A 16,456-nucleotide genomic window follows, 5' to 3' on the forward strand; every position below is an offset into this window, starting at 1 on the left:
CCCCGAAATCGATCTATCGGAGAGCCTCTCACTTAAACTATTCTCTTCCTGAGTCGCTCCTAATCATATTCCTAAAGTCAAAGATAAACGTCACCGACTGCTGGCCGAAGCAGCTGGGGAGGAGGGGTGGGGGTGGGGGAGTCCATCGCGCTGCGAACCTATCACCGCTGAAGTCTCCAGAAATCCCGGAGAAGTGCTGGGCAGTTGGGCCGGGGTGTGCGAACTGTTCTACAAATAGGGTCGGGCCGGGATGCCCCCCACCCCCCACCCCGCCTTACACGAACGATTCGCTTTTATAATCGATGAAGGAGGGAGATCCGAGTTTACTTCCAGGGCCGGCCTCACAAGGGGCAGAAATGAAACGAGGAGTTCGGCTCCGTTGGAGGGGCTGCATCTGTGTCTCCAGAGCGCCCCGCGGCCAGCTCTCCACGCCGGCTCTCCTCAGTCCTACACCTATGGGGGGACAGGGCTCCCCTAACTTTCCATCGGCTCAGAAACGCCGATCGCTGCGCACAGCCTACCCGGGCTCGGTGGGAGCGCGCAGGGATCTCCCCGGGAGCTACCGCGGGGCCGGCGAGCGCGCGGCTCCCAATTCAAGTTGTCAGCCCGCATTTCCCTGTCTATTTCGTCTAATCCACTTTATTTTATCCGGCTCTGCAGCTGGCTTTCATTGGCCGTATTCCTGGTGGGATTCGGGGTTGCTAGGAAGAATCCTTTCAAGTTGGGGGAAGTTCCGTCCCGACCCGAGCCCCTCCGTCCCAGCGGGGAGGCCCCCCGCACACCTGAGCTATCCCGGCTCGGCCCGAAGGCCCCAAAGAGCAGGGTCTGTCCCGGCCTAAAAGTCCCCCCCCCACCCCGGCCCTTCCTGTCCGAGCCCCCTCACCTTGAACTTGGCCCGAGCAAGGCCAGACATGGGAGGGCGCCAGGCTCCTCCGGGTAGAGTGCAGACCCCGGCCCGAGGCTCGGGGGCTCCGGGGAGCGCTCACCCCCCTGAGAGGAGCAGGACACCGATGCCCCAGCCTGTCCCTCGGCCCCACGGGGGATTCAGTGGCAGAAGGGAGCCTGTCTCCCCCACACACACACCGTCCACTGCAGACCCCCCCCCCCAGCCGGGGGAGTATCCCGGCTGCGCGCCGCCCCCCACAGCCCAAGTTGCCTGCGCCCCGGCTGGCGCCCCCCAAGTTTCCCCCCGCGGTGACAAGCGGCAGCGGGGGCGGTCACGGTCACGGTCACGGCCACGGGCGGGCTCGGGCTCCCGGCGGCCCCACAGCGCCCCCCACCCGGCCCCGCGGCCGCCGCCGGCCCCTCACCAACTCCCGCAAACTTTGCCGGGGAGGACGAGCGGCTGCGGGCTGGGCCGGGGGCGAGGGGCTGTGGACCCTGGGGACACCCCGTGCCGCCCCCCGAGCGCCCCCCGCGCTGCCCCCTGTGCCGCTCCGGCCGCCCGTGCCCGTCCCCGCCGGAGCCGGGGTCCCCGCCCGCGCCCCGCGCGCCCCTGGCCCCGCGCCCCGGCCTCGCCGCCCGCCCTGGCCCCCCGGCCCCCGGCCCCGCGCCGCGCCGGTCCGGCCCGGGGACCCCGGGGCAGCGGCGGCGGCGGCGGCGGCGGCGGCGGCGGCTCCGGCGCCATCTTGGGCTGATCGATGAATTGAACAAAGAGGATCAATTTCCGAAGGCGCCGCGGGGCCGCCCCCCGCCCGGCCCCCGGTCCCTGCCCGCCCGGCCCCGCAGCCCCCGGCCCGGCCCGGCCCGGCCCCGCCGTCCGCCCGCCGCTCGCCGCTCCGGCGGCCGCCCCGGAGGGGGCTCGGCGGCGGCCCGGGCCGGGCGGGCGGGCGGCGGGGCCGGGCCGGGCCAGGGCCAGGCGGGCGGGCGGCGGGCGGCGGCGGCGGCGGCAGCGGCGCGGGGGAAGCCTGACCTGCAGCTGCGGTAAATCAAAGCGCTTCCAATATTGAAACATCGATCCCACATTGGCCGCCATCTTGAGACATATTGAGACGGAGTGAGCGGCTGATCGAGAGGGGGCTGGAGTTCAGGAGCCGCCAGGAGGCAGCGGCGGGCGGGCGGCGGGCGGGCGACGGGCGGCGGCAAAACCCGGCCTGGAGCGAGCGGGCGGCGGGGCGGGCGGAGAGCGAGACACGGAGCGGGCGGGCGGCGGCGGCGGCAGGCGGGCGGGCCCACACGCACACGCACACACATACACACACACACACACACACACACACACACACACAGATTCACATTCACACCGGACCCACTGCCCGACGCGTCACCGCCCAGCCGCCACGGCCACAGCCATGGGCCAAGGTCAGGGGTGCTGGCTGCCTCCCTGCCTAAAACGCAGTATGGCCCAGACCCAGTGGCTGTCCGTCTCTCTGTCCTTCTGTCCGTCCGCTCACAAGCCCTCTCGCTCCTCCAGCTCCTTCTGATGCTGATGCTCTCGCCTCGTGGGCCCCCCACCCTCACTCAGGCCGGCCTCGTGGGCCCCCCCTTGGCCCAGCCCCCCGCCAGCTCGCGCATTCCACCACCAGCCTGGGACCCCGAGAGCACACCCCCACCCACCCACGCCCCCCGGGAGGCACTGAGCCTGGGCACAGCTCCTCTTACACACACACAAACACACACCGTGCACTTGGGGAAGCTGCCCTCGCCCGCCAAGCGCACCCAAGCCCAAGAAGGAGACCCCATCTCTTGGGGGTTCCCAAGTGCAAAGGACAATCACTAAGAAACTCTAGGGAAAGAGGGTCGGTGTGCCTGACTGGGAACCGGGGCACCCTTGGGCCCACTTGTCAGCTCCCTCCCTCCCGCCAAAAGATTGACCGGCTCCAGTCCCCTCTGTCCTCAGCCCGACCTGGGCCCTCCCCAGCAACTGGGGCGTCAGACCCACAACCAAATAAGCAGGCTAGGCAGACAGGTGGAGCGGAGCCAGCGGATTCCGCAGGGTTCGAGGAAGGATTGGAAAGGTGGCTTCAAGCTTCTTTCTTTCCCTCCCCCCCTCCCCAGTTTAATGCGGCAATTATCGATTTCTTTTTTAGAAAGAAACAACCAACAGTAAATATATCCGTAGCAGGAAGGTGTGACGGGCACCTACACCCCAGAGCAGCTCCAGGAAGTGTAGACAGCTGGGCTGGGAGGAAGATGAAGTCGAGCTAGGCAGTGTTCGCAATTTAATCTTAGGGGAACCAGCCCACCCCCAGAATCTATTCGCTAGCCCTTCGGTGCCCAGAGCAAGACTTCAGAAACTTCGGGCTTCTCAGGCACCCCTATTTTTATTCCAGAACTTTCTCTGTCCTCTAGCTAAAAAGTTCCCCTCCCAGGAACCTGTGAGGATCATTTCAAAAAAACATGACTCCAAGTTTACAGAAACGCTATTATTTCTCATCTTTTTTTTTTTAATAAAACCATCTTTTTATTTGTTTTCCATGCAAAAGTGGTCAAAGGACAGTTCTTGGGAACTTCAGCGTCCATATAGGAGTCTGGAGTTCAGCTGTCTAATGCTCATTGCCACCTTCAGCATTTCGTTGGGTCAATTGATTTCCAGCATTCCCGAGATGCTTTATTTTGAAAAGTCAAATGGGAAATAAGTGTTCACGGGAACCCAACTGGAAAGGGGCGTCCGTTAGGGTTCTGATCACCCCTGGCGTTAAGTTAGTATTTGCTTGAAAAGGCTGAGGTGCTGAAAAGGCAAGTCCCCGCATTTAGGGAGTTGGGACGGGGCCGCGGATTCTAAAAGAGCCACCCTAAGTAGAAGAAGAGAGAATCCTGGATCCTTCCTGCCTCTTCACCTGAGGCTGCTGTGTTAGGTAGGGCTAATCCTAAGGAAGTAAGTCGGGGGAGGGCAGTGGGCGGTGGTTGCTGGGACGATAGAGACACCGTGTAGACGCATCAGCCCTGGCCCCAGCGCACTGACGCCGAAATTGTCGTCTGACGACAGGCGGTCCTGTCTTGGCGACCTTGAGATAGCAGAAAGAGCCCTGTTCTGCCTCGGTTGCTGGAGAAGCTCCCCTCCAGTTTAATGAGGAGCTAGAAGGAATGGGGCTCAAAGGAAGGTCCCCGACAGACCAGACGGGCTGGAGATAATCTATCCAGTAGAGGGCAGAGGCTCCCTAGTACAAGCAAACCCCAAACCGCTTGCCCACTGGCTGGACCACCCGCGGCTAAGCTGCAGGTAGGCAACCTGAGACCTCTTGACTTGGTGATGCTCTCACAGGGTAGCTGCCTTTCACCGTTGCCCATCAGGCATCTCTGTGCCTTCGCGCTGGCTGGGCAGAGTGCGGGGAAAGTATTTCCTGCTTGCCTCAGCCTCAGAGAGTCTGTAACTTGGGCGCAAAACCCACCTTCTACAGGAGGGAGACCTCTCCTGATCCCCACAGCTGCCGGGGCCCCCTCCATCACCCCATCTATCACCCCGTGTGTTTTGTGTGCAGTTATAGACGTGCTGCCTCCTGGGTCATCCTCCAGGCAGTTTGCTCCTCGAGGTCAGGGAGTGGCCTCACTTCTGTCTTTGAGTCTCCCCAGCTGCTAGTACAGTGCCCAGCACATAGTAGGCACTTAATAATAAATGCTTTTCCATGTGGTTGGTCCGGAATGGAATTGTTTGACTCACTATTTGAAATCTTAGAATTTTTTTTTTTCTGATTAGGCTTGCCTCTCTGGGTTCTTGGGTTGTCTCCACTCTCCCTGGTAACCCCAGCCAACATGAATCTCCCTCCCAATCCTAACTTCTGAAACCCAATGGCCTCAGGATTCCAAAGTCAGAGAGGAGTAAGGGTTGGAGTAAAGCAGTTTGCCGAAGGTTACACCATTAGGAAAGCTCAGAGGTCAGATTTGAACCTAGAACCTCTAGTCTCCAGACCTGACTCTCTAGCCACTGACCCATCTAGCTGCCCCAATGGTCATCTTTTAAAGTACCTGTCTGTACCCGACTTTTCCAGACTTATTATGACCATTATTCCCATTGAGGCATTCTGGTCCTGCCAAACTGTCCTAGCGGTTCCATCTCCTGGTTGCCCCTCTTGCCTAGAATGCCCTCCCTCTTCCTCTCTGCCTCAGAATCCCCAGCTTCTTTCAAAGATCTCGGACCAAATACCATCTCTTCCCTGAGGTCCTTCCTGGTGCCTCTCCTTTTAAATTAGCTTGTTATTTTTTTTTATATAGATAACACTGATACCTGAATGTTAACTCCCTTGATGAAATGCAAACTCCTTGGGGGCCACGACTATTTCACTTAATAAATAGATAATTGATGCATTGCTGATCCCGATTGTTTTCTTCCAGAAGAAAGTAAGCTCCTGGAGGGCAAGAACTGTTTGTTTTTTCCTTTTAATCCCCCGTGATTAGCAAATCAGGGGTCCTTGGTAATTACTCAAAAAGACGCCCTTCCCCCTGGGTTTTAGGTGGCTAAAGGGAAATTGTTGCTGTTTTAATGTGCATAACTTAAGAGAAAAAATCTCTCCTGGGGAAGAACCTGAAGGAAGGACCAGGGAAATGGTTTGGATTTGGTGCAGATGTTCTCAATCTAATTATCAAGTCAATCCCCTGGGCTGGAACCAAACACAAAAGTGAAATATATCTGACCTGTGTAATACTCTAGGACTACATCTGGTTGGAATTCAGGGTCTTCAATGTGGGGCGATATTTTAGAAATGATCGTGATGAGTATTAAAGGCCCACATTCTATTTCTGATGGTATTTATGTTATTCACATGTTCTCCGAGATTAGTAGCAGTGGAGAAACCCAAGGGATGGCGTCAAACTCCTAACCAGGACGTCTCGCTGCTCTGTTTAGACAACTTGGAAATGTAACGTTTGGGGGTGGGTTCCTCTTAGAGGTTTATTGGGCTGGGCATGAATTATTGCAATCTGTATCTTTTAAAAAGAAGTGCAGAGTGACATACATAGGAACACAAGAGCTTAAGAGGAATCAGAAACCCTGTCTCTTAGTCACAACCTTAGAAGAACCGAGAGAACTCGGTGTAAAGCAATAAAAAAAAATGTTGTAGAGCTTGTGGATTTCCAAAGCTTCCTAAGAAAAAGAAGCCTGAACATTAACCGACAAACAACCTACTCCTTTGCAGATTCTCTTCTAGTCCTTGTTAATAGACGTGCATTTATTTTCACTTGCTTGTAATGAGCATAAGGGGACAATTTTGAGTTCTGCCTTTTTTTAAATGTATAATTTCACAGGCATTTTTCCATGTACTGATGCAAGTGACGTGTTTGTCTTGGGGGGGGGGGGGAGAAGAGGGTTAGAGAATCACTGACATTACCCCCCCCCAAAAAAAAACCCTGCTTCAAGACATCAGGAGAATTATTGGATATAAAATATACACCTATTTTAAATAAGCATCTATCAAGTGCCTTACAAATACTCTCTCCTTTGATCCTATCACCTCTGACAACATTTCTGTCTTGTTCATGGGGAAAAAAAAACACTTTAGTTCTGATAAAGGCAAGTATAAACATGTTTAAGAGATAGTTAGATGGCATGGTGGATTAGAGTGACTAGATTTAGAATCAAGAAGGCTTGAGTTCAAAATGGTGCTTTAGACACTTTGTGTAATCTAGGACAAGTCACTGGACCTCTCTATGCCTCAGTTCCCTCATCTGTAAAATGGGAATAATAATAGAACCTAACTCACAGGGATGTAGTAAGGAGTAAACAAAATTGCACGGGTAAAGCTCTTTGGCATTATATAAATTCTAAGTGCTACTATTATTATTATGTGTGAAAGTAATTCTGCTGTATATTTTAGGTGTTTTCATATCTGATGGATTATCTTACAGAATGGTGAGTTCCTGCTCCGTGGAGGTATCCAGGAAGAGGCTGGATAACCACAAGTGGGTGGGTTCTAATGGGCATTCTTTTTGACTTGGGGTTGAACTAGATGGCCACTGTCAGCCCGTCCAACTCTCAAAATCTCTGATTCTGCGATGACAAAGATTGACTCCTAGCATTGCCAGATAACGGCAAACCACCATTGTTCCCATGATTAATACAGAAGCAACGAAAACTCCCAATAGGATAAAATGTTGAGGAAATGGACATTTTTTAAGGATTTGATTTCTCTTAGGACTCACAAGGATTATAGGATTGGGATTACTTACATACATACACAACAGTGAAACAAGAGCATGGCTCTTCTTAATATAACTGGCCCATGCCCAAGGTGAATAGAGGATGTTTCTAGTCAATATTATCTGGAAGGGGAACCAGGAAAAAAAATGACAACTTTTGGCTTAGTTTTGGAGTTTGTTTTTTTTAATAATAGAAGGGGAAAACATCCTATCCAGTTTCCTGACCACTTGGCATCTCCAAATTTCCAAAATCATGCCCTAGTAACCATACTGTGTATGCAAAACCCTTATGGGACGTTTCTCTTTACCAACTGAAGCATGCTCTAGTAAGATGATGTCAAAACCACTCAGAGTCCTATTTTTCTTTTTCTTCATTAAAATTCTGCCTCGTATTTATAGGAATATGATAAAGATTTATTTGCCTACTTTGAGAATACTTTTTTTTAAACCCTCACCTTCCATCTTAGAATCAATATTGTGTATTGGTTCCAAGGCAGAAGAGTGGTAAGGGCTAGGCAATGGGGGATAAGTGACTTGACCAGGGTCACACAGCTAGGAAGTGTCTGAGGCCAGATTTGAACCCAGAACCTCCTGTCTCTGGACCTGGCTCTCAATCCACTGAGCCACCCAGCTGCCCCTGAATACCCTTTTAAAAGATTACCTCTTTGTACATTTCTGGCCATATTTCCCCCTTCATATATAATCTTTATTGTGTACAGGAATAGAGAACCACCTCAGAGACAAAAAGACCTGAGTTCAAGTCCTCCCTAAGACACATCCTGGCCATGGGACCCTGGGCAAACCCTGAAATCTCTCAGTGTCTAAGACAGTCATAAATTTCAGAGAAGTGGAGACTGGCACTGGCTAAGGGGAGTTTCTTCATCTGGGAGTTCCCTGTACCAAATGAAATCATGAATCCAGTTCCTATTCCCATCTACAAAACTAGTCATTAACAAATTAAGAAAAAAGAAATACAATCAAGTCCTTCCAAATACTATATTTTAGAATTCTCTGAGATAAAATAAAAGTTCAGAGAATGATGAAGGATTCAAAAATGTGATGAATATATGCAGCTTGGGGGGGGGGTGCGAAGCAAACAAATAAGATTGCAGGTGAGGGTTGACTCTGGTAACAATCAATGACATATAGCACTTCACAGTTTGCAAAATATTTCATGTACATTATTTTCTCATTCAGACTTCACAAGAGCCCTGTGAGGTAAGTTCTAAGTGATGTCTTCCCTTCCCATTTTACAGATGAGAAAACTGAGGTCCAGAAAGGTAAGCTGGCATTCCTGAAGTCACCTCAATATATCAGAAGGAAGATCCAAATCCATGCCTCTGGTGACTCCATTTTTAAGACCTTTCCACTCCCCTGCAAACCCCATTTTCAAAGCACTTGGCCATTTTGTTTCCTGATTGTTCAATATTTCAAAAGATGTGAGTCCTAATATGGATATTGTGTATTCACTGACAAAGATCGTCAGCCTCCATGCAGACAGCTTCATGAGTCATTGTTGCAAAAAAAAAGAAAGTCACCCACTTGTGGCGAGCTTTCCAGTGATGAGCCATTCCAAGCTTAGCTAGGCATGCCTTTGGGTAAGACATGCAGCCCCACCACTACAGCAATAGGCAGAGTTTCCAGCTTGAGGGAAACCCTCTTATGCCCTTCTGATCTCTTCTTTGAGCCCTCAGGAAATTCTGGGGCAATATGGTACAGTGGCAGGAATTCTGGACTTGTCAATGGAGGACTCGGTTTCAAATTCAACCTCTGCCACTACCTCAGTGACCCAAGTGGCCCCTCGTGAGGCCTCAGTTTCTTCATCTATAAAATGGGGAGATTGGATGAGACCAGGAGCTCTTGGGCTCCGGTCCATGGATAGATATGGGGGGTGGTGGTATATGTGTATTTGGTTTTAAAATATTTTTGATAACTGTATTTTAATAAGATTGGTTTCCTGTGCAATCTTCTGCATTTTCTTTGAAAAAACGGGGGGCCTTAGGCTTCACCACACCACCAAAGGGATCCATGTCAACAAGCCCTCCTGCTCTAAATCTTTGATTGCACCAACTTCATGCCTCATTGGATTTTTCCTTTTAAACCTTTACCTTCTGTCTTCAAATCTTGGTTCCAAGGCAAAAGAGTGGTAAGGGCTAGGCAATGGGGGTGAAGTGACTTGACCAGGGTCACACAGCTGGGAACAGTCTGAGGCCACATTTGAACCCAGGACTTCCTATCTCCAGACCTGGATCTATCCACTGAGCCACCTAGTTGCCCCCCCTCCCCCCAAGCCCTCTGCATTGGTTCTTTAGAGCTCATATAAGCCTATGGATGAGTGAATGATACTAGGAATACAAATTGAAACAGAAAACACATGATAGAAGCCATCTAATCCAGCCCCTTCTCTTTACAGATGGGGAGACTGAGTCAGCAGGCAGTGAAGTGACTTGACTGTGGACACTAAAACACTCAGGGTCAGAAGTGGGCATTCAGCCTGTTCTCTGGCTTCAGAGCCAGTGCTAAGCCCATTACAGCATGAAACATCAGAGTTAGCTTAGTTAGTGATGATTTCCCCAAAACCTCTTCTAGGATCAAATGCAAACCCCTCCTTTGGGCAATTCGGGTCCTTCCCAGCTTGGACATGATGTGAAATAGAAGTGATCTTCGACTAGCGTGTGCCCTGAAGGTCCAAAAGAACACGGGATTCTTCATTGGGACATCCCTTGTTTTTCAGAAATAAGGTCTTTGTAAATCATGGTTCTACCCATGTGGCGAAACACCAGCCATTTGCTTGACCTACTCTTTGCTGGGTTTACTTACTGATCAGTCCAAGTAATTGCAAATATCATAGTCATTCCTTCAGAAACCTGGATTTAAAAAATGCCGTCCCATGGGGGGCAGCTGGGTGGCTCAAGGGATTGAGAGACAGGAGGTCCTGGGTTCAAATCTGGCCTCAGACACTTCCCAGCTGTGTGACCCTGGACAAGTCACTTCACCCCCACTGCCTAGCCCTTACCACTTTTCTGCCTTGGAACCAACACACAGTACAGATTTTAAGATGGAAGATGAGGGTTTAAAAAATAATAATAATGCCCTTCCCTGAGTAACATCAAGGAGACCTGAGAAGGAGTGCATGGAGAGCGGACTTCTAGAGTTCAAGTCCTCCCTCTGCCTGTTACAGGGTGTGTGACCCTGGGCAAGTCACTTAATCTTTGCTCCCCCTCCCTGGAATTCTAAGAGTACAAGTTACAGTGTAGGTGACAGTCTGCATTGGGAAATGGACTCTCCTCATTGGAAGTTTCCAATTTCAATTGACATCACAGATAGGGACCCGAAAGAATCTATATACAAAAGTATTCTATTACCCAATGTGCTTGGAATATTAGATACCCCTTTCCTTGCCAAAAGAGCAAGTAGATAATACAAGAGATAGAGTGCTAAGATGAGTCAAAAAGACTCACTTTCCTGAGTTCAAATCTGACTTCGGACACTTATTAGCTAGGTGACCCTGGGCAAGTCACTTAACCTTGTTTGCCTCAGTTTCCTCCTCTACAAAATGAGCTGGAGAAGGAAATGGCAAAGTGCTCCAGTAACCACTTTGCCAAGAAAACCCCAAAGATTCCGAAGGGCTTATGACAAAGAATGCTCTCCACTTCCAGAGAAAGAACTGGTGGAGACCAAATCTAGATCAAAGTATGTGATTTTTCACTTTAGTTTATTGGCTTAAACTAAACTCAGTTTATTTGGGGTTTTGGTTTTATACGGGTATTCTCTTACAATGACCAACATAGAAATATGTTTTGCAAGTTAATACATAATGCAGATTAAATTACTGACCATCTCCAGGAGTGGGGAGAGAAGGGAGACCATTTGGATCTTAAATTTTGCAAAACATATGTTGAAAGTGGTTACATGTAATTGGCAAAATTATTAAATTATTATTTAATAATTAATATAATTATATATAAAATTAATCAAATCAAATCACAGGTGGCTCAGTGGCTTGAGTGTTAGGCCTAGATATGGGAGGTCCTGGGTTCAAATCTGGCCTCAGACACTTCCTAGCTGTGTGACCCTGGGCAAGTCACTTCACTCCTGTTGCCAAGTCCTTACCACTCTACTGCCTTGGAACCAATACACTGTATTGATTCTAAGACAGAAGGTGAGGGATTTGAGGAAAAAGAGAGAGAGAGAGAGAGGAAGAGAGAGAAGGAGGAGGAAGAGGAAGACAATGAAGAGGAGGAGGAGGAGGAGAAGGAAAGGAAGGGAAAGGAGAAAGGAAAGGAGGAAAGAAGGAAGGAAGGAAGGAAGGAAGGAAGGAAGGAAGGAAGGAAGGAAGGAAGGAAGGAAGGAAGGAAGGGAGGGAGGAAGGAAGGAAGGAAGGAAGGAAGGAAGGAAGGAAGGAAGGAAGGAAGGAAGGGAAGGAAGGAAGGAAGGAAGGGAAGGAGGAAAGAAGGAAGGAAGGAAGGGACAGAGGAGAAAAGGAAGGAAGGAAAGAAAAGGGAAGGGAAGGAAAGGAAAGGAAAGGAAAGGAAAGGAAAGGAAAGGAAAGGAAAGGAAAGGAAAGGAAAGGAAAGGAAAGGAAAGGAAAGGAAAGGAAAGGAAAGGAAAGGAGAAAGGAGGAAAGGAAAGGAGGAAAGGAAAGAAGGAAGGAAGGAAGGAAGGAAGGGAGGAAGGAAGGAAGGAAGGGAAGGAGGAAAGAAGGAAGGAAGGAAGGGAGGGAGGAAAGAAGGAAGGAAGGAAGGGAAGGAGGAAAGAAGGAAGGAAGGAAGGGACAGAGGAGAAAAGGAAGGAAGGAAAGAAAAGGGAAGGAAAGGAGAAGGAAGGAAAGGGAAGGAAGGAAGGGAGGGAGGGAAAGAAGAGAGAGAAAGAAGAGAAAGAAAGAAAAGAGAAGAGAAAAGAAAAGAAAATCACATACAAAGGAAAAGAAAACCCCAAATGGGGCCACAAAGAGTTGGGCCCAACTGGAAACAGCCGATTCCTTTCCAGATATCCATCACTAAGGGAGCTCTGCTTTCCTCCCAGACCACTGCCTTTTCAGGTGGTTCATCAGAGGGCAGGGAGGAAGAAAAGATCCCAGATTGTTTTATAAGTCCAAATAAACCCAAGTAGTTTTAATTGTTTGGGTTTGCTTGTGGGTGGGGGTAATGCTTTATGTTAATCATCTCTAAGTATGCTGCATTCACAGTGTTAGGACTATGTAAATACCCACCAAGTCGAAGTACACATTATGTTACATGTAATTACACGCAGAGTACATAAGCAATCGTTATATGCCAAATGTATGTGTAGTTATATAATTGGGCCCAGAACCTGCCAAACTAGTAAGAGCAAAGCCTAATGATTTCTAAGCGCTCAGGGAGGCCCGTCCGCCGCCCCCTTCCTCTCGCTTTCCCTGGCAAAAGCATCCCTTGTGTCTCCAGGACCCTCTTGGCCTTTGCTTAGGGCTTCTTGCTGCTCCTCCGCTTCTCAAGTCTCCCTTCTCCTTCGGGCTGGCATCTGCTACTGATATTTGGTTGTCTAGAATAATCTTTCCTCACCTCTAAGGAATGATGTTTCTCCTCTGCTCTGATTATCTCCTCCTAGAAAGTTTGACATAAGGAAGGTGGTACTTAGGGGGAGCTTCAGTCACGTTAAAGTGGCCTGGGGAGAAGCCTGGAAGATTCTCAGTTTCTTAGAAAGGGGGAGATGGCTTAGCAGAGGGAGTCAGGACAGCAGGAGTTAAAATCCCCTCTTGGTCCCGTGCTGTGTGACCCCTGGATGGTTAACTGAACCCTTTCATGCCTCAGGAAACTCTGGGACGTATTGGGGAGCCCCCAGTGGATTTGGATGGAAGGACCCTGGTTTGGGTCCTGGGAGAGCAAAGGCGCTTAGCCATTTGGTCTCTCGAATCCCTTCCTAGGTTGGGGAAGCCTGTGGAGCACTGATAGAATCACAACAAAAATTCGTTATATTTTTTTTAATTCTGTCAAAATATTTTTTTAATGTGAGGATCCCATAGGAAGATCCCCAACAGTAGAAATAATCTGGAATAGTGGAGAGAGGGATGAAGTTGGAGTTTGGACCTGAGTTTGAACTTCAGCTCTATTACTGTATGACCTTGGCCAAGTCCCTTATGCCTCATGGACCTTAGCTTTTGTTTGTTTTTTTTTTATCTCTCTACAATCACTAGATGATCCTTAAGGCCCCTTCTAGTTCCAGATCCATTATTTCATGGATGCACGGCATGTAAAAGAATATAATCTGAAACCAGCCTGGAAAGACAGGTCGGAGCTACCCAAAGAAAGGCATTAAATGTCAGGCAGAGGAGTTTGTAGTTTATCCTAGAGGCAATAGTGAGCCATTGCTGCATTTTGAGCAGGGGAGTGCCTCAAGGGTGTTGATCTCAAGAGGGGCTCCAAGTCCAGCTTGGTATAAAATCAGCAGCAGCCTACAGGGTCTCCCTTCCTTTAAAGAGTGGCTTCTGTTCCAGGACCTCCTGCTAATTCTTCCCCTTTCCTCCTGGGGGATGGGAACCATATGGAATCAATTTCTATTGCATTTTCATTATTCATATTGTTGTGGCTTTAAAGGATACGGTGCTATGAGCTCGCCAATCCAATATTTCAAGTGTTCCGCCATGTCCCTGGTGCTAGTGCCCACTGGGCATAGACAGAGGAAAGAGCGGAATTGGCGAGGAGATAAGGAGAGAATTGCTGTATTGTGTCTAGCCTTCCTGACACATATTCTCTACAGTCCTACAGCAGGAGGTGAAGGAGGAATCTTTATCATGGAATGGACCGTAATTAGACTTCCTTTTGTAATAAATGAGAGAGAGAGACAGAGACAGAGACAGACAGAGAGAGAGAGGGGGACAGAGACAGAGAGAGAGAAAGAGAAAGAGAGAAGGAGGAAGAGAGAAAGGAGAGAGACAGAGAGAGAAGAGAGGGAGAGACAGAGAAGAGAGGGAGAGAGAGAGAGGGACAGAGACAGAGAGAGACAGAGACAGAGACAGAGACAGACAGAGAGAGAGACAGAGAGAGACAGAGAGAGACAGAGAGAGAGAGAAAGAGAAAGAGAAAGATAGAAGGAGGAAGAGAGAAAGGAGAGAGACAGAGAGAGAAGAGAGGGAGAGACAGAGAAGAGAGGGAGCGAGAGAGAGAAGAGAGGGAGAGAGAGAGAGGGACAGAGACAGAGAGAGACAGAGACAGAGAGACAGACAGACAGAGAGAGGGACAGAGACAGAGAGAGAGAGAAAGAGAAAGAGAGAAGGAGGAAGAGAGAAAGGAGAGAGACAGAGAGAGAAGAGAGGGAGAGACAGAGAAGAGAGGGAGCGAGAGAGAGAAGAGAGGGACAGAGACAGAGAGAGACAGAGACAGAGACAGAGACAGAGACAGAGAGACAGAGACAGAGAGACAGAGACAGATTGAGAGAGAGAGAGAGAGAGAGAGAGAGAGAGAGAGAGAGAGAGAGAGAGAGAGAGGTTGGGTGTATCTTGATGGATGGATGAATGGATGTTCCCCTGAGGAACTATGGTTTGCAAGATTAAAATAACTACCCCCAAACCCCAGCTCTAGGAGAAAAGAAGGAAGTTGGCATTTCTGGCCCAGCAGAGAAAATGGCTTTTGTTAACTCATCTTCCCATTGCCTTAAATATTTGATCCAGGGTTGCTCTCGTTAACGTGTGCAGCGGATGGAAGGGCTGGGCTTCCTTTGGGCAGAAGGGTCATCCTTTTTTGTGTGGAGAGAGCAGAGAAGAGGAGAAGCTCTGACCAGACCTCAGAGTGCCTGGCCACAGTGAAATAAGGGGAGCAGGGGAAGGGAGGGGAGCGCCCCCACTTGTTTCTTGGAACGAGCCATTGGGCATCTGACCTAGAATGGATGAATCCAGGCAACTCCTTGCTGCAACTTGTTCCCATGGAGTTTGATCTTTCTATGTCTGAGCCTCAGCTCCAATTCCTGAAGAAAACATTCTGAGCTCCCTGGGTAGGTAGGTGGGAGGCTTAAGGCAGCCTCTTGCTAAAGGTCAGCTATGTGCACCATCTGAAAACTGCCTGCAGTGGTCCTCAATGGCCTGTTCTCCCAATCCACTGTAGGCTCTGCACGGACAATGTTTTTTCTTTAAAAATTATTTTTAAACCATCTCCTTCTGTCTTAGAAGTGATACTAAGTATTGGTTCCAAGGCAGAAGAGTTAAGGGCTAGGCAGTGGGTTTAGTGACTTGCACAGCTAGGAAGTGTCTGAGGCTAGATTTTGAACCCAGGACTTTTTGTCTCCAGGCCTGGCTCTCTATTCCCGGAACCACTTAGCAGCCCTTAATTATGGTTTTTTTTAAAAAGAGTTTAATTGGGGGTAGGGAGGCTAGGGGAAATGACTAAGAGGTGAAAAATTAAAGCCAACATTTTAGCCTTGTCTGCTCCCTACTTACCAAGAATATCTGCCATCTTATTGCTTTAGTCTAGACCAGAAGTCTTAGTGTGAGCTAATGATCAACTATAAGAAAGGTTTTTATTAATCTGAGGTCTGTGAGTAGATAGAGAGATAGCTAGATAGACAGACAGATAGATAGATAGATAGAGTGAGTGAGAGAAAGATAGATAGATATAGAAAGATAGATGGATGGACAGAAAGACAGGCAGGCAGATGGAAGGGAGGGAGGGAGGGAGGGAGAGAGAGAGAGAGAGAGAGAGAGAGAGAGAGAGAGAGAGAGAGAGAGAGAGAGAGAGAAAGAGACAGAGAGAGAGGGAGAGAGAGGGACAGAAAGAGAGGGAGAGAGACAGAGACAGAGACAGAGACAGGAAGAGAGACAGAGAGAGAGAGAGAGAGAGAGAGAGACAGAGAGAGAGAGACAGAGAGAGAGAGAGAGAGAAATGGGTTGGATGAGTAGATGGATGAATGGATGGATGGATGCATGCATGGATAGATAGATAACCATATGTTGCTATGACTGATTTCCTCTGTATTTTATTTGATATGTAAGCATTTAAGAATGTGGTTCAGAGGAGTCCATAGCCTTTGCCCAGCTACTAAAGGGGTCAATAACATTAAAAAATGAGAGACAGAGAGAGAGAAAGGAAGAGAGAAGGAGAGAAAGAAAGAGAGAAAAGCAGAGAGAGAGAGAGAGAGAGAGAGAGAGAGAGAGAGAGAGAGAGAGAGAGAGAGAGAGAGAGGAGAGGAGAGAAGAGAGAGAGTTAAAAACTCCTGATCTGTAATAAGTGATTAAAAGGAGGGGAAGACTATTCCTGTTTCAAATTTTGCCACTGAGTCACTTTGAGAATTGAGGCAAGTCAGCCTTATTTGTGCCTTGGGTTCCCCACCTATAAAATGAGAATAATGAACACTTTCTTGTAAAATGCTTTGAGAGGGTGAGATGAAAGATGCTGTAAAAGAATTCTGTTTGTGTTCA

General features: G+C 49.2%; 1 protein-coding gene across 11 annotated transcripts in view; it reads right to left on the reverse strand.

The window, feature by feature from the left end:
* CUX1 (cut like homeobox 1) overlaps positions 1-2,412 on the reverse strand; it is a 294,746-nt gene extending 292,334 nt beyond the window's left edge. For 4 of the 11 annotated variants that reach the window (XM_056819814.1, XM_056819812.1, XM_056819810.1 and 1 more), the window contains exon 1: positions 1,913-2,412. In XM_056819814.1, coding sequence (XP_056675792.1) covers positions 1,913-1,975 — 63 coding nt within the window. In that variant the 5' untranslated portion in view covers positions 1,976-2,412. Of the gene's footprint in view, positions 1-883; positions 1,191-1,912 lie in introns of those variants that run through there. The other 7 variants (XM_056819813.1, XM_056819811.1, XM_056819809.1 and 4 more) reach the window with 4 other exon arrangements.
* Between the last annotated feature and the right edge of the window lie 14,044 nt (positions 2,413-16,456).

This window comes from Monodelphis domestica, chromosome 2, assembly GCF_027887165.1.
Source record: "Monodelphis domestica isolate mMonDom1 chromosome 2, mMonDom1.pri, whole genome shotgun sequence".
In the NCBI taxonomy this organism is placed as follows: Eukaryota; Metazoa; Chordata; class Mammalia; order Didelphimorphia; family Didelphidae; genus Monodelphis; species Monodelphis domestica.